The sequence below is a fragment of the Apteryx mantelli genome, chromosome 5 (genome assembly GCF_036417845.1).
Source record: "Apteryx mantelli isolate bAptMan1 chromosome 5, bAptMan1.hap1, whole genome shotgun sequence".
Classification (NCBI taxonomy): Eukaryota; Metazoa; Chordata; class Aves; order Apterygiformes; family Apterygidae; genus Apteryx; species Apteryx mantelli.
Window position 1 is genome coordinate 85,182,769 of NC_089982.1, and position 22,747 is coordinate 85,205,515.

General features: G+C 40.4%; 1 protein-coding gene across 1 annotated transcript in view; it reads left to right on the forward strand.

The window, feature by feature from the left end:
- ATRN (attractin) overlaps window positions 1–22,747 on the forward strand; it is a 217,455-nt gene that overhangs the window by 115,524 nt on the left and 79,184 nt on the right. Inside the window, exons 5-16 of the mRNA XM_067297263.1 lie at window positions 1,243–1,371; window positions 3,466–3,671; window positions 4,861–5,029; window positions 6,569–6,659; window positions 8,788–9,031; window positions 10,704–10,887; window positions 12,856–13,010; window positions 16,360–16,444; window positions 18,101–18,321; window positions 19,501–19,622; window positions 20,154–20,292; window positions 21,796–21,977. Of these exons, the coding sequence (XP_067153364.1) occupies window positions 1,243–1,371; window positions 3,466–3,671; window positions 4,861–5,029; window positions 6,569–6,659; window positions 8,788–9,031; window positions 10,704–10,887; window positions 12,856–13,010; window positions 16,360–16,444; window positions 18,101–18,321; window positions 19,501–19,622; window positions 20,154–20,292; window positions 21,796–21,977 (1,927 nt within the window). The remainder of the gene's footprint in view (window positions 1–1,242; window positions 1,372–3,465; window positions 3,672–4,860; window positions 5,030–6,568; window positions 6,660–8,787; window positions 9,032–10,703; window positions 10,888–12,855; window positions 13,011–16,359; window positions 16,445–18,100; window positions 18,322–19,500; window positions 19,623–20,153; window positions 20,293–21,795; window positions 21,978–22,747) is intronic.

A 22,747-nucleotide genomic window follows, 5' to 3' on the forward strand; every position in this document is an offset into this window, starting at 1 on the left:
TGAAACAATAAATGAGGTGGGACTAAAGAGGGTGATTGCCCCTTAGGTTAGAAGAGACAGCAAATGTGGATGTGATGGATCTGATGGGGCTATCTGAAATAGCGAATGGCAAGCAGATGGTGAATAACTGTGGTTATACTTGTTTCTCGTAGTGGAAGAGCTCAAGAGGCTTCGGTGAAATGATCAGGCAGCAGATTTAAAGCTAGCCTAGGAAGTACCTTTTCTACCAGCACAGAGTTAAGTTGTGGAACTCCTTGCTGCAGCTTTTTTAGGTGAAAAAGGTACAAAATGGTTCAGAAAGCAATTAGATGTATTTGTGGATGAAGGGTTTATTTAAAGGTGCTGACTGGGGTGCGTTCTCCAGGTTAAAAAGTGCCTGAACTGTGGGTTTTGGGAGGCAGGATGACTACACTGCAGGAATGCTCTGCGCTTGCTTTATTCCTTACGGACTTTCCTAAGCATTTGCTGTAGTCTATAGTCAGGGGAAGATACTGGCCTAGGCCAGACCTTTAGTCTGGCTTAGTACAACAGGCTTATGCTTTTGTGGCACTCTAAGTTCTCTTTTTGAGCATGTCATCTTGTTTTAGGAATGCGTTCTGTTTGAATCATGGGAGAATAATAAGAGGGGAAGGTCATTTTTTTGTAGGAATAGGAAAACTATAATTCTAGACGACTTTGGGTTTACTCAGGCTAAACACATATTTAATATACCTCTATCTTTCCTAAGAGCCAAGTTGGTTACTTTGGGGTTTTCCATGTGCATTCCTTCTTTTAGCCATAAAGCTTCAACCAAAACCATGCATATTGAGAGCAGTGGTAATACTGCTCTTGATATTCTGTGGGTTTTCTACACTCCTCGGTCAGTAACTTGGATCATTGTTTTTGCAGATAATTAAGCCAAGCAAAAGGGTTTAATAAACTGATTCCTGAAGACTCTGGTTTCATGTTTCCGACAGTGCCTGGTGGATTTTTCAGCCCTGGAGAATGTGGTTATTTTGAGGGTTGTTTGCATATTCATACCCATGATGCTCAAAACATCTTTCAAATATTTAAGGAGTTCTGTTGAAGAAAATCTGATAACACTGCTGTATGAAAATTATAGTCAACTTATGGAAATTCATTACTTCAGATAAATACCTTGAATTCTAGTTATTTTATTCATACTGAGATGTGTATACTGTGTTTACTATTGTTGCTTTGCTCCTCATTATTTCATTTCACACACACATTTTTCTTTTTCAGTGGTCTTATTGTTCCTGAGAAAGACAGCAATGAAACAGTACCAGAAGTTGTAGCTACTTCTGGATATGCTCTTCTGCATTTCTTCAGTGATGCTGCCTATAATTTGACAGGGTTTAACATCACATATAAGTAAGTAGTACCATTCCTAAGTGGTTTTGGAGATTAAACGAATGTTGCAGGTTGAGTAAAAGGAGATTGATCTTTTCTCAGTTTTGTCTTGAAACAATCTATTGCTGTTGAAGCATGTAATTATGAGTATATACTTGAATTTAGATTTCTATCCTTATTATACCCTTACAACAGCTAATAACTGTAATGTGCTCGACATTAACTTCAGTTGTGAATTACAAGTGTGGGTAAATGTTTGCTTAAAAAGACATCATATTATTTATTTTACGTTATTAGATTTGTTTGATCATATTCAGTCAACCAGAATTGATTTGTTTTGTGCATATGTGTGCTCTTATACGTTCTGCAGAGGCACTTCTGCATGAACATGCTTTGAATAAGCACACGCATTTCACTTGAGATCCAGGATTATATCTATTGCTGAGATACCCTAAGTGTGGGGGGGGGTTTTGTGTGTGGGAAGGATGGGAAGGGGAGATATGCTTTCTTTCTTCAGTTTTTGGATTGAATTATTTAACCTGTTTCCCTTTAGTCTGAATTTTTTTTTTAATGTTCCTTGTTTTTTATTTTAAACATTATAGATGGGCTCTTTCTAATTGCTAACATATATTTCATGCTTATTGATGAACTTTTTCAAAATAATTCTAGATTATTCCCTAATTCATTGACTTTTTTTCGAAAGGTTATGTTTTGAAGTAAAAGATGGTGGTACGGGCATACTAGCAGAGATGGAATTTCTGCCTTCTGGTGGGCATAATGGGCTTTGAATTTTATGTTGTTGCAGATACAACTTATGTTTGTGCTGTACTAGGATATTTTAGTTTGGGTGTAACTTGCAGTCACCTTTGTCTTCAGTGAATCAGCTACAAGGTCCTCGGTCGCAGGTGGCTTTTTGCAAAATTAAAAGTTTCCGTAAATTGAGGTGATCAGGTTTTGAAAACTGATCTTAAAATGTTTGACGTTCTAATCCTTATTAAGCATTTAAATAAACAGTCGATTCTTTGAAAGATGGGGGTCATCCAAGCACCTCTTCAGGGCTTCAGAAGAATATGAGGAGCTTTTGCAAAACTGCTTGAAACTTAGCAGAAGCAGTGGCATCCAATTTTGAACATGTGGCTGATACCATAAACCGTGACACCATCTACTGTCAGCTATCAGTATTACAGTCTAGCAATACAGTTGAGAAAATCACTTAAAGAATTACCTGTTTTCTCAAGTTAGTGTTATAATGTTTCTTTAAACTCATTTTCTTAATCATTTCAGGCAGTCTTCAAGTACTGTTTTGTGCTTTGTTTCTTCTGCAAGTTCTAGTGTTTACATTTCCTCCTAACATTCTTGCAGAGAGTAGATGGAAGGATCTATTTAAGTTTCTTTTCAGTTTAGCAGTCTTTATAGTTACTATAGGAGATAGCTACCATCCAAATCCAAAGACAAACAGTTGTGAAATCATGGTCTTGGAGCTGGTGACTTCATCTATTGAAGACTGTGTAGTAATCCCTGTCTTTGAGTTGTACTGGTTAACGGATTGGCAACAACTGGAATTTGGAAAAGAGTAGGGCATTTGACTTTGCATCCTCAACAAGGATGTATCTGCTTTTGCCTCAGTTATATTGCAGATGTTATGAAATCAGAAATGATTCAAGAGAGGCACGTATATGTCTTGGGATTCATCTCAAGTGTGTTCATTTGGTAAGCAGATCCCAGAATAGCGTGCAGTTGTGAGTAGTTTAAGTATAAATTGCACAGACACCACAAAGGCCTTATGTGCTGATTAAATTCTTCACTCGCTCTTGGAGGTTTTGAGGCAATTCATTTGCATTACAAATGGCTAAAAATCATATTGATTATTTTTCACAGTTGTTGTAAGCTTAACTGATGAGTCAGCTCTGTAGATTATGCATACAGAACAAATAAGTACAGGTCCGTCACATCAAATCCTAGATGAATGGCTCTCCTTGGGTATGTATATTAGGAAACCACTGAACTGCTCTATCAACTTTAGTTCAGCATCGCTCTTGTATTTGTTAGTAAGAGGTATGGCTGGGGGAGCAGCTGTTTCATTACTGACAAACCTTCTTTCCTTGACGTTTGCAGTTTCAATATGTGTCCCAATAATTGCTCTGGCCGAGGCGAGTGCAAACTCAATAACAGCAGCAATGCTCTCGAGTGCGAATGTGCCAAATACTGGAAAGGAGAAGCTTGCGATATTCCTTACTGCACGGATGACTGTGGGATGCCTGAGAGGGGGCATTGCGACTTTAATGATACAAAGGCATGTTTGTGCTCTGCAGACTGGCAAGGTGGGTATCCTGGTAAATGTGGAGAAGCTCTTGTTAAGAGGATGCCTTTTTTTGTGTCGGCTCTTGCAGTTAAATTGGAAGCACTCGGGACTGTCCTGCTTGACAAGTATTAGCACTTTGTTTAGGAGCAGAATATCATCTGATGCTCCCACCTAGCTTTTCATATCAGAAGATGACAGGTTATTAGTATTGCTGTATACAGCAGCATAGCTGCTTTCAAAAGAAGGGGGAAATTTGTTACCAATCTGTTGTGTGCAAACATCAGTTAAAAAGTACTTAAAACTTCATTCCTATGTACTTGCAGCAAAGTTGAGACTTGTGGTAGTTAACCTATTTGAACACACAGAGTACTCTTGTGTCTTGTCCAGGTATGCTAGTCAGCCATGCCAGTCTGGACAACAGTTTGGACCAAAAACTGCATGCAAAAAAGTTTAAGGAAAAAAAAAAGATATCTGTATATCTCTATATATCTATATCTATAGATATATGTCACCTGTATTAAAGGAGATAGGTTAGGATTATTGTATTAAAGGGGGTAGTTTAGCTCCTTGTGGAGCTACCAGACTCCTGCTGCTCAATAGCTAAATGATGTAGGAAAGTCACCACAGGAGAGGTGCAAACAGGTGAGGTCTGCAACTCCACTGTGGCCTGTCTCTGCTCTTGTTTAAAGAGGATCTGAAATATGGATGAAGTTTTGTTTGTCCTCTACCTTGTGTGGCCCTTTGAAAGAGCAAGAAGTAAACAAGTCTTGAAAATGTAGTGCTAGGAAGGGGAGGGGAAAAAAGAGGGAAGAGTAGCAACTAGCACTTGTATGACCTTTTGGGTTTTTACAGCATGCTGCTGAGCAGGTCTCCTGAAACCTTGGCAGACAGTATTGGGGCTGCTGTGGGCACATGGTAGCTGGATAAATGCTGGAAGATACCCCCATAGTGTGGAGCGTTTTTTTCTTTCTGAAACCTTTTTTAGAGTCAAAGTTAAGTGGGTTACGACTGGGACATTGAGATTGCATACCATTGCATACACATCACAGCTTGCTAGTGTGGGCAAGGAAATGAGTATCACAGCTTCTACCTGTTATCTGGCCATGTGCTTTCTCACCTGTAGTGTAGCTTATTGACCTCTAGCTGAAACACAGACCTGTAAAGAAACTACTTAACTTTTTTTAAAAAAACCCTTTTTTTCCCCCCAGGTCCTGGCTGTTCCATTCCTGTTCCTGCGAACCAGTCGTTTTGGACCCGGGAGGAATACTCTCTTCCAAAACTTCCTAGAGCATCTCACAAAACCGTAATCCATGACAACAAAATGTGGATTGTTGGAGGCTATGTCTTCAATCATTCTGACTCTCAGAAGGTTTTAGCGTGAGTATAAACATGGATTAACTTAATCTAAGTATAAGAACGTAGATCTGAGAATAATTTTTAGAAAATGCTATTCTATGTGTTGTACTTTGACCTACACTCCATCTCCCGGAAAAAAACCATCAATAATAAAAACTTTGACTCAGTTTGAGGTGGGGGGAAAAAACAGAAAAGGGGTGCTAATCTTGGAAACGAAAAAGCATAAAGTTCACAGAATGGTTGAGGTTGGAAGGGACCTCTGGAGATCATCTAGTCCAACCCCCCTGCTCAAGCAGAGTAACCTAGAGCACGTTGCACAGGATCACGTCCAGGCAGGTTTTGAATATCTCCAAGGATGGCGTCTCCACATCCTCTCTGGGTAACCTGCTCAGTCACCCAAAGGTCCATCTGCCTTTGGCAGCCCTAAACTATTCACTATATACTATAGTGAATAATATACTATACTATATATATTATACAATTCTAATTCTTTACTAGGTTAGCTTTTAATTGTACCTGGCCTTGTCTTCAAAGAGATTAGTTCTGTTTTTGTGTTATTAGCCCTTTCTTACATTGTATCTGTGTTACTTCAGAGTGTTTGGTTCCTTAATGAAGATATACTCACTACTGTGGATGTGGATATTTAAGCACAGAGTAGTGCATGGGATACCAAGCTGGGAATGGCATTTAGGATGATGACATTTATGTGATCAGTTGAGGTAACTTAATAGTAACTAGGGTATTGAATAATATTGTGTACCCGTATTGAAATCCGTACTGAAAATGTTTTAAGTTACTTTTTTGAGCTTACTAATGTTCTGGCAGATCTAGGCAAAAGTGGATTTTTTTCCAGGGATACATGCATAGCTGGATTGCATTAATCTAAGCAAGAGCTGTGTGCTCTGAACTCAAGGCCAGAAATAATAATTCTTGTAGTGGAAGTTAAAGAGGAACAGAAAACACACATAGTCATAAAATAGTTGCTGATTACTGCCAGAATTTATTCTTTCAAAGTCCATGCCTGATTTTTCAACAGATACCATGTGGCTTCATTAAAGACTTTCTCAGAGATGGTTTTATCTCGTACAACTGTAAGCCTGGCAAGTATAGTTCATCACCGTATCTGAAAAGCCATGGGCCATTTTCAGGGCAGAGTGCTTCTCTCGCTTCAGGTTTATAGAAAAAAATATGCTTGATTGACAAAGCTATAATTAAAAAGTGCCTTTTAAACACTGGCAGTTCTTTCTAAAGGGCTGGAATTTGCCTGAGTTTAGTGTAAGTTGTCATAATTTAGCAGTCAGTGCATTAACCCTTGGTTTTGCATGGGAAAGAAAATTCAGGGTGCAGCAAATCAATACAGGGATATTAAGTAACAGAATAGGCTTGACTGAATTTTTTTAATTTATAGATAGTCTGTCTTGTGATGCTGAAATCTTATAAGACTTCTGTTAAATAAAATGATTTCCACCAAATCCTGGGAAAGACAAGTAATAATTTTCATCATTTGAATACATAATTCTCCAAAAAAAAAAAAAAAAGAATCCAATTTTCATTGCACAGGTATGATCTTATTTCTGAAGAGTGGCTTCCACTGAACAACACTGTGAACTCGGTGGAGATGAGATACGGTCATTCGTTGGCTTTACATGAGGTAAATAAGTTTAGTGCTACAGATTCGTCTCCCAGCTTATTTCCCTTTTCTCCTCCCCACCCCTACCCTCCTTTCCCTTCCACAGATCAGTCTTGTTTTGGGAGGAGCATTTCTCCTTCAAAGGCTTGTCCACAGATATTCCCCTCTGTGTGTACTCGTACTTGGAAGAATCCTTGGATTAATATCCCAGTAAGTCGGTAGTGCCTTTACTGGTGTGTTCCTCCTCTCTCCTTCCCTTTTCTCAGGTGCCTTAAGGCTGACCAAGGTCAGTGACTACATTATTTCCTTCTGACTGCCTGTGCTTGTAAGACATGCCTGACAGCTGGAGTTTGCTGGAGTTTAACTGGTTCCCTAATTAGCTTTTGTGTAGACAGCAAAAATGTTATTGGGAGCTCTCAAGAGTCCAGTTGCAAGGCATCTGTTGTCCAAGGCACACAGGCAGAGCTGGTGGATTAGGGATTTTTGGAGCTTGCTCAGCTTCTGTAGTAGACCCCTGCATGTATTCTTCCAGCTTTGGAAATGACAGGTGGATTTGATCGTCTCTGACCTCAGTCCTCACCTGCATGCCTTGCTGTGGGTGCAGGCCAAGTGAGAGCAGAATGGCAAAACTCCAAGAGAACGTCTTGAAGAAGAGAACAAGTCTTTGGCACGTTAGCTCGTTTGAAAAGGAAAGGAGCTGATCCTTTACCTTTGTTCGTGGATTGTTAATTAACTCGTCACAGTGCAGGCCCATATAAATCATAATTAACAACACCTGAAAAACTGTGCACGTCACAATTCATGAACAGAATACTTGAAGAACCTTCAAGTTGAAGCCCCCTCACCTGCAGGGGGCTGATTAACCTTCTGCGAGCAACTCTTCCCAAGATGCGCACTATACGGGGTTCGCCGTCAGTGACACGGAGTGGTTCTTAGCAATTCCCCAAGAGGCACCAGCTAGAGTAGAGAATTTCCCTTTCCAAGGCTGCCACCTTGTCAGCGGTGAAACAGGCACCTCCCTACACGCTTTGGTGGATTCGTGACTGACTTTGAGATGATTGGAAAAATCCACCAAGGAAACTGGAGAGAGCTTTGGAGCTTAGCTCTTATGGGATGATTAATAAAAGCCCGGTCTAGCTATCATGACACCTTGCTTTCCAAAGGCTCCCAATTTTTTGTCAGTATGTTTATTTAGGAGACAAAGCTTTTGGTGTGCAAACATAAAGGAGTTTCTGTGCTATCTCCCCAGCTATCTTCTGCTTTTGGGGATTTGCAAACTATGGGAGGGATTTAGCTTGCGTATCAAAACAACACGACTTTGGGTGTCTACGTGTTGGGGTCTCTATGGGGACTGGCTCTCTGAGCTCCATTTACAGTGAACAGAGATCTAGTCAGTGGAGCCTGGAGAGCAAGTCAGCTACCTGAAAGCCGACAAACCTGCTTGCATTTGATCAGCTGAGTTGTTCTCCAGGGACCATTGACAAGCTTGCCATTTTTTAGAGGGGGTGCTTAGACACTCAGCTAGCATAGACACTTAAATTTATATGTTTGCTATCTGGAGCTCAATCCTGCCCTGTGCATCCCTCCCACTAAGTTCCCTGATCTAGGATTTCTTCTGTGTGCTAAAAATGTTCTGACAGTATCAACTTGAGTACAAATCCTGGCAGTCGTGGTTGCTTTTGTATCAGCTGTGACCAACGATGGAGACGTGTGATATCCTTCCTTAATTTGAGCACAGGGCTCAAATACGCTTACCTAAAAAGCAGAACACCTGGTCATTTTCCTCCTATGCCTGAAGTGTTTCAAACCCTCCGTTCCCCCTTCCTAATAGAGTTGTGCAGTCGCTAGACTTTTCTGGGAAGAGAGCCATACTGTATCCATCCTGTCGAAGCCAAGCTGCTTTTTGGAAGAGGATGTTGGGGTCACGGATACTGAGTTCAGGCTAAGCGGTGTACAGCTCAGTCCAGGCAGGACTACGTTTTCGAAGGATGGGGATTCTGGGCTTTGTTTCATCCTTGTTCATCCGGAGAGAGGAGGAAAAACTTAGCAAGGCTGGGAGAGGTTAAGATATGGTGATTTTGTCACTTCCATATTAGCGGTGTCTTAAATACTGAATCTTTGGCCTCATTTTAAATCTGACTTCTTTCAGGATGATATGTACATGTATGGTGGAAAAATAGACGCGACGGGGAACGTGACCAGTCAGTTGTGGGTGTTCCACATTCCCAGTCAGTCCTGGGCTCAAGTGACGCCAAAAGCCAAGGAGCAGTACGCTGTTGTCGGCCACTCGGCACACATCGTCACCCTGCAAGATGGTAGTGCAGTGATGCTCGTCATCTTTGGGCACTGTCCTCTTTACGGGTATATCAGCAATGTCCAGGAATACAACCTTGGTGAGTGAGGGTCCTACCTACCGTGCATTTGAATTTTAGCAGCTGATTTGAGAGTTATTTAAATGAGCCATATTAAGACAGCATAGCAAAGGTAGCCATGTTCTTCATCTTTTACTTGTATTTATTAGAACTGGAATCTATCTTCAAGCATTTGCATTATCCACAGTGAGCAGGGAGCCATATGCCTCCAGCTTTATAGAGTTTGTTAGATCCCAAAGACAAAAAGGCTGTGACTGAAAGACAAAGCTAGATAACTGTGGCACAATTTAAATTAATTTTCCTCGTATTTCCTCCTCTCTCCCTCTGACAACGAATACACTTCTGAAATTATTTTTGTGTCCTGTGAATATAAGAGTGGATGTAACTGTTCAGACTGCTGATACCCCTGTCTCCAGTAACAATCAGTAGCGAATGCTTAGGGGAGCAGGGGGTGACTTTGTGGACTCCTTTTTGATCCTTATTTCTGGGGATAGTCCACCCACTGATTTTAGGATCCAGAGGTTTCCAGCATCATCACAGGAGAAGAGGAGGAACCTCTCCAGATGAACTGAACTGCTGCCTAACTTAACTGCTCTGAAACGGCTCTCTGGAGGCACCTCACTTGCTCCACTAACTGCGTAGAGAGGATAGCTTGGCCCCTAAAATTGGCAATGTAAATGTGCTGGTTATTCACAGAAATAGTGGTGATGGTATCTGCACTGTTGACCCATTACTCTTGTCCCTTGGTCATCCTGATCCAGAGGATCTACTGGAGTTTCTAGAGGAGCAACCAGGGCATGTGTGGAGTGATGCATTCCTGGGCTTCTTGTTATTACAGTTTGCACCCCGGGTTCTGGTCTCTGGACATACTGTGCACAGCACCTGACCTGGAGTCGATATGGCCAACAGCCCTGTGGCAAGGGAATTTTGGTTTGTGAGAGGAGTCTATCTCTCCCATGTCCCGTCTTTCTTCCACGGGAGAGTGTCATGGGAACCCATAGCAAGGATCTCTTTAGAAAGCTGCTGCATGAGAACCTGCCAGTGGTTGGTTTTGTTGTGCCCACACATGTGAGCTTGCAAGCTATTAAATTCCATTGCTTCAATTATTTTGTGTGCCTGATCTGCCCTGGAGTTAGGAAGCCTATACAGGGTTTAATTCTGGGTTTACTGCAGAGATTTGGTGTGGAATTTGGCGCTTCTGTTTCAGTTGCCATTACGTTGTGTCTGGAGTGCTTAAAATCAATGTTATTTCATTGAGAGGACCGTTAATCACATCTCAGTTTTTATGTGCAGTGTTCTTCACAATCATACTTGGCTTCGGTGCTATCTGGCTTTGAATGTATAGAAGGGCTCTTAGGTACCGTTCTAAATCAAGCCACGGTGCTGGCATTTTGATGTCACTGAAATGCAATAGATTATTTCTGTGCTTTTTACTTCTCATTTGCTTAGCTTGTCTACAAAATTTAATAAATGACTGTAGAAGAGGTGTTTCTGGTCTAATTAAAAGTATTTAACACAACAGTACCTCTTGGCAGCAAACGCGCTCCTTGAAGGAGAATATTTTTGGATGTGAAGCGATAGAGACAGTGGGTAGATCTGAGTCGAGGGAAACCCGATTTGTTTCGCAATTGGGATATGTTGTTAATGGAGATAAATTAACCGTGCTCTGTCGTTCACATTTTTCATTTTTCAGCCACAAATATGTGGAACATTTTACAGACAAGTGGAGCTTTGGTGCAAGGAGGGTATGGTCACAGCAGCGTTTATGATCCAAATACAAGATCGATTTATATCCATGGAGGTTACAAAGCATTCAGTGCCAACAAATACAGGCTAGCAGATGACTTGTACAAATACGAAGTTGATACCCGTATGTGGTAAGTACCTCTTCTTCCTGTATACCCTCCTCTCCTTTTTGTATGCAATAGAAAAAGAGGATGAGGGTATCTGATAGAAATACAGCAGTACTTAGTTGCATTCAAGATAGTGCATTCCTCTAGATGTTATTTTTATGACCCTTTATGAATAGAGAATCATATAATTGCATATAATCGGGACTGTGAACTAGCCAAGAAATCTGTTTTAATATATTGTTGTATTAAAGCTGAAAGGAAAAATACTTGATGGGATTTTCTTGCCAGCAGTACAGACAATGCATACGAGTGCAGTTACTGTAGTCAAGTGAGTGATAATTCATTCTGCAGTTAAGTCTGCAAAAGAATTTCTATTATAACCCCATTTTCTTCTGGCTCTGTAACGATCTGAAGCATTCATTTCTTAAGCTGAAATCTTCTGTGACTGGTTTCTGCCCAACGGTGAGTTTTATTAGAAAACCACAGCACAACTTGACAACTTTGGGTTTTATAGGTGAAGTGTGTTTTCCTCAATTTTGTGCTTTTCTTAAAGGGTTTTTAAAGCCTACTGACAAAAGGGGGCTGATCTTTTGAATTCACGCATGTAAATTTGAGTCACTATATCACTTTTTGAGAGTGTAACTTATATTTCTGCCGCAACTCTTTCCTTTTTTTGATTTGTTTGATCCTCCAATTCTACCGTGGAGCAGGCAAATTTGGGTGAATGGGCAGAAAATGTCACACACGTATTTGTTCCCAAACTCTTCCAGCAGCAACCTTTTCGCAGGGCATTTATTTTGCTAGTCTCCAGAGGACTAGAATAAGACCAGCCTCGGTGGTCCTTTCGCTGTCAGAGCAGGCAGGAAGTTTTGCATCAAGGCAGTAGAAGCATACTTAGAAATGGTCTGTTCATCTTTATTTTATTTCTTATTTTTGGTGTAATTGACTCCCTTTTTTTGTTCTTTGGTAGTTTAGGCCCTCTCTCTCCCTCCTGTGATTTCATGGTGAGGAAGGACAAAAAAGCAGTCTGCTGAGTTTTATTCGACAAGCTTGTTTCTCCCCGTGTTCCCTCCAGTGTTTTGCTGGGGGTTTTACAGTCTTAAAACTGTGGCCCTGTCTCAGGGACAGGGTAATGCTCCAAAAGCCCCTGTGTGCAGCGACGCTGCAGCTCAGACCTTAGGAACAGGTCCCTGGCTTGGGTCATCGATCTGCTCTTTGCCCAATATTTCACTGTGGAAGTCTTTGCTTTAATATAAACTTCATTCACAGTGTTGCTGTCCCGCAGCGCTCCAGCTGCAAAAACTTGCCAGTTGCGACAGTGTTGCCTGTGACACAAACGTCATATTTGTGTTTTTCTGCACTCTCGCGCTCTCTGAAAAGTAGAGAAATTCTACAAAGAGTGACCCAAAGAGTGTCATTTCTCATGCTGAGTAAAGGTGAGGGCAGTGGCTAATATGATTAACACTATCCATGATTTAATCACAGATGAGACACTGAGTTTTGCAAATATTAAGCTGCAGGGCTCTAGTATAGGCTGCATAGTTTTCCCTGAAATAGTTTTGTTAGGTTTGAGGAAGAGATGATATCTAACTTAAAAGAATTCTTTAGGTTAGTATAAAATGAATATTACCTCGACTGGGGTCCTCCAGCACCATATCAGCAGTATAACTGCCAGTGCTCAAAGCTCAGTTACTGTGAAAACTAGGTGACGCTCCCTAGGGAAGGGGTTGATGATTTTAAGATCCTTAGCTTTGGGAAGATGCTTTCGTGGACGCCTGTCTCCTATGAATTGGAAAGCAATTTGGAAGATGAGAGAATCACCTTACAGGAGGAACTGAACAGTCTGGAAAGAAAGTTGTTAAATATTTCATTGGAAAAAATTAATGAAATGGTATCCCTCCACAATTCCTTCTCCAGCGTGGGTTTATGGATTGTTTTGCCTCTATCAGGTACTAATCGGTTGCATTAATACATGTGTTTTTATTTCTGAAGGACAATTCTTAAAGACAGTAGGTTTTTCCGCTATTTGCACACTGCTGTGATAATGAGTGGAACCATGCTGGTGTTTGGAGGAAACACGCACAATGACACCTCAATGAGCCACGGCGCTAAGTGCTTTTCTTCGGATTTTATGGCATATGATATTGGTAAGTTCTTGCAAAAATAATAATAAAAAGAAGTCTTAGCGATTCGAAGAGAGCTGTCTTCAAAAAGATTAATTTCCATGCTGCGTATATTATACCAAATGCTACTAAGCAGACTGCAGAAGAATGTGTAATCAGGAGAGGCAAAGTGAGCTGCTGCAGTGATTTCTAGGCAAATATGACAGCAGTTCTGTGGTCAGTAGCTTATACGTAACCTTGGGCATTAAAAATTATTTCTTAAACATAAAGAAAGTTGTTATAATGTCTCAGTCAAAAAGCTTAGTTGATATTTTGAGTATGTTTTAATCTCTGATTTAGCAAAAATGTAAGGCGTTACGACAGAAGCACTGGACACTGCTGAAGCTCTACTTACACCTTGCGTGCTCTTGTTTTAACTGAAGGCTGACTTCTCATGTCACTGTGCTGCTTTGTAAGCTCAGTTAATATGTACACTTTGAAAGTATAAACATCCCCATCCACATTATTTAATAATAAAGCGGAATGATTAGATTTTATTTTGAAGGATTAGATTTTGATGAGTTGGAATAACCAGAAGAGGGCAGCATTTATTTGTGAATTTGGAGTCCAGAGACTGCATTTAAGAAGGAGGGGGGGGAAAAAAAAAAAAAGAGGTGAAATTATCTAAAAGAAGATGTATGCGCATCCAGATAATTCCCTTTGGAGAAAAACACCATTCCTTACTCATATCACATTCTACCGTCTGCTGTTAGAATTCCTTGAAATATGGGATCTCTTGTTTGATTCCCTGAAATAATCCTGTGTGCTTGAATTAGTGGAATGATTGTCCATCGAGATTGCACTCCTGGTTGTGAAAGGAATATGCCAGCAAATGGATTGCTTGGAGTAGCAGTGTTTAACATCCTTGTGCAGTTTTGCTGTCTGTAACAAGGACTGTTCTCTCCTGCTACCTGCGATCGCAAGTCATGCGTGCTCCTAGCTGGCTTTATTGGGAGTTTTTACTTCAAACTAGCTATTTTGACAGTCAAGCGGAGGAGGGAGCAATTTTTAAAACTTGGGTAACAGTAGAGATAGATTTTTCTTGCTAAACTTTGCTACCTTTCATGACCCGCTGAACTCTCTGTTAGACGTAAAACGCAAATTGCATCAGTTTGACAAAATACGTCAATAGCAATGCTTTTTCAATTCGGTTTAGTTACAGGCAGGCTTCCTCCTGCGGGAAGTACGCGTTATAATCAACTTGCCCCAGTCCTTACCAGGTTTACACCGAGAATTAGGGCTTGCATTGATCACACTTCACGCGGCAGGGATGGGAGGCCTTCCCGTGCTCCGGCATACTCTCATTTCTATAAGGCAGACTCTCAGGCTAGAAGCTGGAAAGAACAGCTTTCCAAAAGACCGGGTCCCTTCGCTATGGGGTGCACCTACGACAGTAACAGAACCTTCACGGGCAACTTGTCTCCAAATACAATTACTGCTGTTTAAGTAACCCTTCTCTTTCATTTAGAAATAAGTTTTAACTTTGTTTTTCTAAAAATCAGCATGAAATATTCATCAAAAGACTATATGTGTATAATGAGTTTTCCCCCTAGGAGAGAAATTAAATCTCTTCTATTTACCCAATCAAAAATTGTTTGGATGCCAAACACAGAAGGAGGCTAGATATTTTCGTAGCGTACAGGTTCTGTTTGAATAGTACATTTAATAAAGTCCTATGCATTGTAAATTTTAGGCTTGGTTTAACTCATAAGTCAGGAAGGAGAGTGTTCTTTGTAGTTTCAGAATCATTCATTTTTTCCAATACTTGATCTTCTGTTAAAGATGGGAAAGAAGCTTAGAAAGCAAAACATTCCAAGCCTTCCATTAATCTAGCAAAATATGTTTCTTGGCCTCACATAACTCACAACTCGCTGGATAAAAAAAATCACAAATTGCTGTCCAATTTTGTTGAAGCTTCCTGTTAAAAATTGGAACCATGCGTGCTTGTTTCATGAGTGATGCTGGGGTAGGTTAAATTCTTTTAAAATTGAGTAAATGGCATTTAAAAATAAATTTTAAAACCGTGATTTACCAAAGTATTAAATCCAACCATCTGAGTCCTATATATTTTATTTATCAGCACACATATCTTGAACAGAAGTGTCAGTGGGTGCATAAGTTAGAATCAGTTTGCTTACCAAACAATTTTCCAATTAAATTTGGTAAAGAATTAATGAGGTTGTTTTTCTCTGCCCTCTCGCTTTATTTACATACTAGTTTTGGTTTGTGGGCTTATTTTTTCAAAGATTCAGTCCATGACAAAACAGTTTTATCTTGTATTAAAGAATTTGTGAGTGTTGGAGAGGCTCTGTAGGTCTTTCCGGCAGATTGACTTTTCTGTCTTAATTTCATAAATTGCATACAACTGCCTCTGGGACATTAGCCCCCAAGGTGTTCCCATTTACTTTGCAAAGTTTAAGTGGTATGAATTGGACTGACTTTTTCTGCTTTTGTTCCTTTGATTGCTCAGTGGGTTATATGTTTCTTAAGTTGTTTTTTTTCGTACTGCCTAAAGGAAAAAATTACCTGAGAAACCAAAGTAAAAAATGAGGCAAAACTTACAAATGTTATGCTAATAGAAAAAGATGGAATAATCTCACGTTATATTAAAAGAAAAAAAAAAATCCTTAAGCTATGATGAGTGAAAAATATTTTTAAAAACATGGATAGCTGCCCTCTAGGGACATAATTGCAATGAAAAAAAAAAGGATAAAAGTCTCTGTTCTCAGTGATGCTGGTTTGGGGCGGAACTGCGAATAATTCACATGTAAACAGATAAAAACTGAACTTGTTATGGAGTGAAAAATTCCACTAGTAAAGGGAAAAAAAAACCCTTCAAACCACCACCACTTAATTACACGTGATTGCCCAAAAGCTAATAACCTCTTCAGCACAAGGCCATGAAACTTTCTTTCATAATGAGCTGTCTAGATGACAGGGCAGGGCTATTGCATCCTTCCTTTTCCTTTCCGTGATACCGTGAGGTCATTGTGAAGACCAAGTCTTAAGTCTAAGTGTTGCAAAGCAAGATAATGCCATTGCACTTGATTCTTCTGGAGGCTCTGGTCTTCCTCTGAGAGAGTCAAGAAACAGCTAAGCTGCCTTTAGTGCTAAAGTGGTTGTAAATGGATATAGTGTCAACTTTGTCTTGACATGCTGTAATGCCGTGTGCCTTCATAAACTGCCCTATTTCACTCTAGAGAGTTGCGTTTTGGTGATGGGTGGAATGGTCATTAAAGTACTGTGGGATCTTTGAGGAAGGAAGGCGCTGCATAAACTGAGTCATTAATTATACGTGAGGAACATTTCTGAAATGAGCTTTCCTTAATCCTAGCTTGTGATCAGTGGTCTGTGCTTCCTCGCCCCGATCTCCATCACGACGTGAACAGGTTTGGACATTCTGCTGTGCTGTACAACAGGTAAGGAAGCAAAGACTCCGGCGTGTGGTGGCATATTTCGCTTCTCAGTAAACTCAAATACCTTTACATGTCTGTGCACGTGTGTGTGTGTGTCTGTGTGCGCATTGATGTATGTAGATCCGAGACAAGATTTGAGAATGTGTCTTCCAAATCTGCTCAAGTTCTCTGATCTTAACTCTTGTAATGACTTCAGTGTCCACCCTTCGCTCTCAGCCCTTTTGTCCTTCTGAGCTTCTAGCACGTCAGCTTCTTCGCTTGACTAAGCTGTCTCAGCTCACTTAGTTGCTACAAAAATTGAATTGTTTGTTTCTTCTTTCTTTCTCCTTCTGTCTAGCTGCACTGTCAACTTTTATCTTCAAAACCATAGCTTTCCCTCATGGTTTCTGAAGTTGATGTCTTCGTTTATATAGTTTATCCAGTCTGGCTCCTCTGTACCAGTCATATGATGTACAGTGCTTGGGTGAAATTGTAGATGAGATGATGATTCCTGCCATTTAACATTATATCGCTGTAATAATATCCATGCTTTCAGGCAAATGTCTCTGTTACTGTCTTTGGTGGAACCAAGTCTGAGGCCGTCTTCAAAGAAATGATATTTGCTAGGAGTCTTCCATTCTAGTTCCTTCATCCTTTTGAAGATGTTTTTCATAAATCAGCAGCGTTATTTAAAGGACCGTTTAAGCTAGAGAGATAACTCATACTGCCTTTAAGAGAAAGATATACTTCTAGATGCTGCTTCTCTAGGTATATATATATCTAGAGAATCTAGTGTATACTTCTCTTTTTGTCTCTGCAGATAATCGCTCACTATTGTGTTTGTTTCGGTATTTATTGAATACCAGCTGTGTGTTTGCTCCCATGAAGAATGATTAAGCTTATGCCTAAGTGCTTTCCTGAAGTGGGATGAAAATACAGTGTTAAAATATTTTTTAATCAACCAAACTTTTATTTAGTTGCGTTATTTCTTATGCACTGTCTTGCTAAATATACACTTACAAACACGGATGCACAGTTTTTTTTGGGCAGTGTTTTTATGTAACTAATGAAATTTGATGTTATGCCTACAGCAGTTGTGATGTTAAAGAAGGTTTAAAGAAAACACCACATTTTTTTCCTCAAAACATTACTTTGCTTTCAGTTGACACAATGACTCTTTGCTCAGTTGCTAAGAGCCATGAAAATAACTGTGGTTTTGTCACAGCAGTGTACCAAGATGTGACAACATTGAATTGTTTTGTCACAGTTTCTGAGCACTGATTTAATGGTGTGATACCGTCTCACCTATTTTAGCCTTCCTTCCTTTCTTGCCACTGTTCTTGAAAGGAGAATCCTGCATTTCTGCAGCATTTTGTTTATATTCACGCTAATTGGGTGTCACCCAGAGGTTTGGCTGAAAGGGAAGCGTTTTATCTAGGGTAAGTTTGACTCTTGTCTTTCTCAGAAGCCATGTATTGAGATCCTTTGGGTTCTCTGACCTAGTGGAACTTGATTGACCCTTGTCTTTAGTGCATTACTTATCCAAGTAAATAGATCTCAGTTATATACACACTACAATGTAATAAAACACCTTATACCTTGAATAAAACCGAGCTGCAGCAGTACATGGTCTGTAAACACAGAGGCAAATGTTCATATATTTATTTGCATTTTGTTTAGCACCATGTACGTATTCGGAGGCTTCAATAGCCTCCTCCTGAGCGACATACTGAAGTACACACCGGAACGATGTGAAGCTTTTGACAACGAAACAGCTTGCTCGCGAGCGGGTCCCGGAGTCCGGTGCGTGTGGAACGCCACCGTTCCCCAGTGTGTCCCCTGGGAGATGGCAACGCTAGAGCAGCAGCAAAAGGTCTTTGAGGACTGTCCTCCCAAGCCAGGTATGTGCAACGTCCTCTCTGTTTCCCTTTCCCAAGGCGCCTAGGTTTTTTCCTTTCCAAATTGCATCTTGCGTTATTTTTGTGCCATTGCCAGAAAAAGTTCAAGACAGGGGGCTGTAGTTCTGTTTCCATATATGCCCTCAGAGGAATCCCTCTGACCAAGCGGCAGCAGTGGCATGAGGACATTTGCATCTCCCTGGAGCCGTTGCGTCACCTCCTTAGGGCTTTTTCTACTATACTGAGTGTCGCTTTCCAAAAAGCTTGTACTTACTTCCCCATCCCGAATAGACATCATCAGTCAGGAATCAGGCCTGGACCATTGCTGTGTAGACGATTGCTGCAAGAACTGCCCTTGTGAGAGCCAACAAGTCTTTTGATGAGCACCATGGGGCAAGGGAGGGGCATCTGGGCCCCACTGTGCTGTTCTGTGCCCTTCAAGGGAGATAGCAGGAAGAGAGTTATCAAAAAAGTTGCTTTATTTTTCCTTCTGCAGTATTATATGGATAGGGGCACAGAAAAAGAACATTTGTCTTAAGGTTTGATTCCTGTGTTCTCGCTTACAATAACTTTCTAACAGTTTCTCAATGCCTTATCCCAATGCATTCATTGCTCTGGATTGAATTATATGAACCTTGATTCTGTAATAGGTTGCAGCCTTTAATTATTTAAAAGAAATTGATGTAAAGGGACATTGCTTTGATGGGCTCTCAATGTACAATAAATTTTCACAAAACACAGGCGATAAGCAATTGGAAAGATGAAGTGGAAAGTTCAAGCTTTGCATGAAAATGCTCCACATAATTGAAGGCCAGGATTTCAGCAAAATGGGCCTGCAGTGGTAGATTTTCACTGTCCTTGTTAAATGTCCTCTGGCATCATCTGCATGTGCATTGACTGAACATGCATGCATGGTCTTAGTTCATGTGCTTCTGTGTCCTGGTGCATTTTCTTGTATTGTGTTTTACTGATACTTGGGCACTAAAAATAATTAATGGTACAAAAGAATGCAATTTTTCTATCAGTCCAGTCCCATCAAAGTGTCTGATCTACTAACTGGTTGTTAATGAAAAATCTCCAGGCGCTACTGTATGGTTTTATCTTTTGCTGTATATAATCAAGTTCTTGGAACTCTGTCAGGAAATGCCTGTTTTTGGTCATGCAGGTTTTTTTCTTTAATAGTTGTAGACAGTGAAAAATGTGATCAGATTACAGACTGCTATAGCTGTACAGCAAATACAAACAACTGTCAATGGTGCACTGACCAGTGTATCTCAATGCAGAACAACTGCACGGAAGAGCAGGTAAAGTCTCTCTAATACTTCTGTAGTTTAAATTTAGCTTTTGAAATGTTGCGTGTCCCAGATGTCTTCATCTGACAATACGACCCCTCTTGGTTCGTTGTTTCCAGTGCATGTGTAGCTCTGAACTGCTGACGTTTGAATTTTTCAAGTTGGTCCAAGGGGTTTTCGTGACATTCTTTCACTCTTTAAGTGAAAAGGATATCAAAGGGCAGGGGTAGAGGGGAAGGTTTCATGATGAGTGCGATGTGATTATTCGCTGAGGCACATATCCATTCAGGTTTGCCATTAATAGAGCCTTCTCTGGCTCTAGAAAAGAAAAACTAACCTTTTCGTAAAAGGTCTAGCGGGGAAAAGGTCAGATGCTGGCCTGGGGGAATATCCTAAATATGCAGTAGAGGCTGTATCCAGTGTCACAACTTTTGAATATATGGGTTGCTTTGTAGGTCTGAAGTGTAGAGCTTAGAGTGGTAGTCTGTGTTAAGCAGACCTGTTTGGAGAGGAAAAAAACCTTGTCTGTGCTATTTATTTTAGGTTCCTATTACTATGTATGATAACTGTCCAAAGGATAACCCTGCATATTATTGCAGCAAAAAGACAAGTTGTAAAAGCTGTGCCATGGATCAAAACTGTCAGTGGGAACCTAGGAATCAGGAGTGCATTGCTTTACCAGGTAGGTATTGATTGTATTTGTGTAAAATAAATAAACCCAGAATTAATTCAGTACAAAAGTATTAGGGTTTTTTTTCCCCTCTTAAAAACAAACAAACAAACAAAAAAAACCCCATAACCAAAAAAAAAACCAGAAAACACTATGTAATCTTTTACTGCTGAGATGGAGCAAATAATATTCTTTAATCATAATGTGTTTGGTACGAGACTTTATTTCAAGGAAGTTCAGAAAGTCTGATGGGATATTCTTCAGTCTTTTTCAGTCCCAATTGTCTGAAGAGGAGTATGATCATTTGTATAATTATTAGCCTGTGTTTCATCTCTGTTTTTTCACTTGATAAAAGCAGCACTGTTGATATAATAGGCTTCTGTAAGGTATTAGATTTAATAACGCATGCTATTTAATTTTAGAAGCTAGAATTGTGTGAAAGCAGAATGGCACATACTGGACGGATTAGACAAATAACATCTAAATGTATAAGGAAAATTCTCTTATTAGAGTGTTTCTAGTGGGAGCTCATAGGAGTTGATCATTAGTCTTTTCTGTAGTACTTTTTTTTTTTTTCTCTTCAGTGACCGGGTAGGAAATACAGCTTCTTCAGCAGTTGACATTTACAGTTAATAAAATATAGAGAAGGGGAGAAAAACCACAAGGACAGGACCTTCAGATTGGCATGGATGGCCTTCCTTTAGTAACCCACTTAGGTCTGGACCTATCCAGGTCTGGCATCGGCTAGTCTGGAAGAGAGAAAAAATGGGGAGACTTCAGAGAAGAATCACAAGAGCGAGAAAAGCATCTTTTAATGAAACCTATGAAGAGCTTAGTCTGGGTTGTTGTAGAGAAGGGGGTGATTTGGTCATAGTCTGTAAAAACCCACCTGAAAAGCTGGCAGTTGAGAGCTTTTCAGTCTGTTAGACCAATCTAAAACAACCCGTTGTAGGTAGGCGTTGGCTCTACAAAGATTCACCCTAAAAACGTCCATCGTGTTTCTAGTAAGGGTAGTTACAAGTGTGTGTGTGTTATTAGTTCTTCGGTAGTGGGCATGACTGTTCTCAAGATTAAACAGGAATTAATCCTGGAAATTCGGTGCTGTGGACAGGATTACCAGCAACCGCCTCCTGCAGCAAGTTATCCTTACGGTTGTGGTTGAAGATATGGCTTAAGCCATCAGCAACATATTCATTTGTTTTCCACTACTCTTTCTTCTGAAATGATTTTACTATTCTAAGTTCAAATAAGTGCTTTTACTACATACTGCAGAGTATTAAAAGATGATGTCTCACTTTAGCTCCCCTAAACAGCTTTGCTTTCTTCCAAATTATTTATACGTAAATACTTTTGAGCGTGCCAACCAAGTTGGCAAACTCGTGCTGCTCTTGGATGGGTCTGTAGGTTTTATTTTGGTTGAACAGCTCTTTCAGTACTTTGAGCGTAGTGAAGATCACCTGCACCTCGTTTTACTTTTTTTTTTCTTTTTCTTTTTTTCTCCCACCCTCTTTCCAGAAAATATCTGTGGGACAAACTGGCATTTGGTTGGCAACTCATGCTTGAAAATCACCAACACAAAGGAGAACTATGATCATGCCAAACTGTCCTGCAGATCCAACGGTGCTTTTCTGGCTTCTCTTACAACCCAGAAAAAGGTAGAATTTGTTCTAAAGGAGCTGCAGAAGATGCAGGCTTCGGTGAGTGCTTCTCTTTAATGTCCTCTGACTAATTAAAGCTCTGACTGTGGGGAAAGTCCTCCTTGCTGGGGTATTGTGTGCTCTGCCCAGAACAGACCTGCTTCTTAACCGAAAAAGACTGATTTTTTTTTTTCTTTTCTTTTGAAATTCAGCATACCCTATGGGTGCTTTTGAAGTGAAATTGTAGAGAATGTAAATGTGAGAGATAAATATAAATGCACACGGTGCCTCAAAGGTATCGCCTGCTGTAATGAAATCGCGTGCGCGTTTCTCTTGTGGGATACATGGCTACGACAGGGATGAGAGCGGTTCCCGTGACTCGTGCAAAGTATCTTATAAATAACGGTCCCTTTGGGGCACCATAGGTGTTTAATGCAAAGCACTTCAAGTTATTTATTCCGTTCCGAAAAGGGTTTAAAATGACGGTTTCTTACTCAGCGGATCTGCGTGACTTATTTGAAGCTATATAGGCTTTATTTGGTGGCAGGTGCTTTCCTGCTTGAGCCAATGCGAAGGGGATCAGGATCTATCCCTCCTCGTGCATCAATAAAATAGATTTTTTCTTTTTTTTTTTTGCTAGTCGCTGGCAGAAGCGTGGAGGTATTCAGGGCAGGTAGTGCAGGTGGTGATGAAGTCTTAAAGAGCAATGTTGTGCAGCTTTGCCAAGAGCCCAGTTTGGCCTGCCGAGCTGCTGCAGCTTGGAAGCACATTCAAATAACTCCTCGAGGGTCTCGGAGGCCAGTTGGTGCAGGGCTGGCACACGGGAAAAG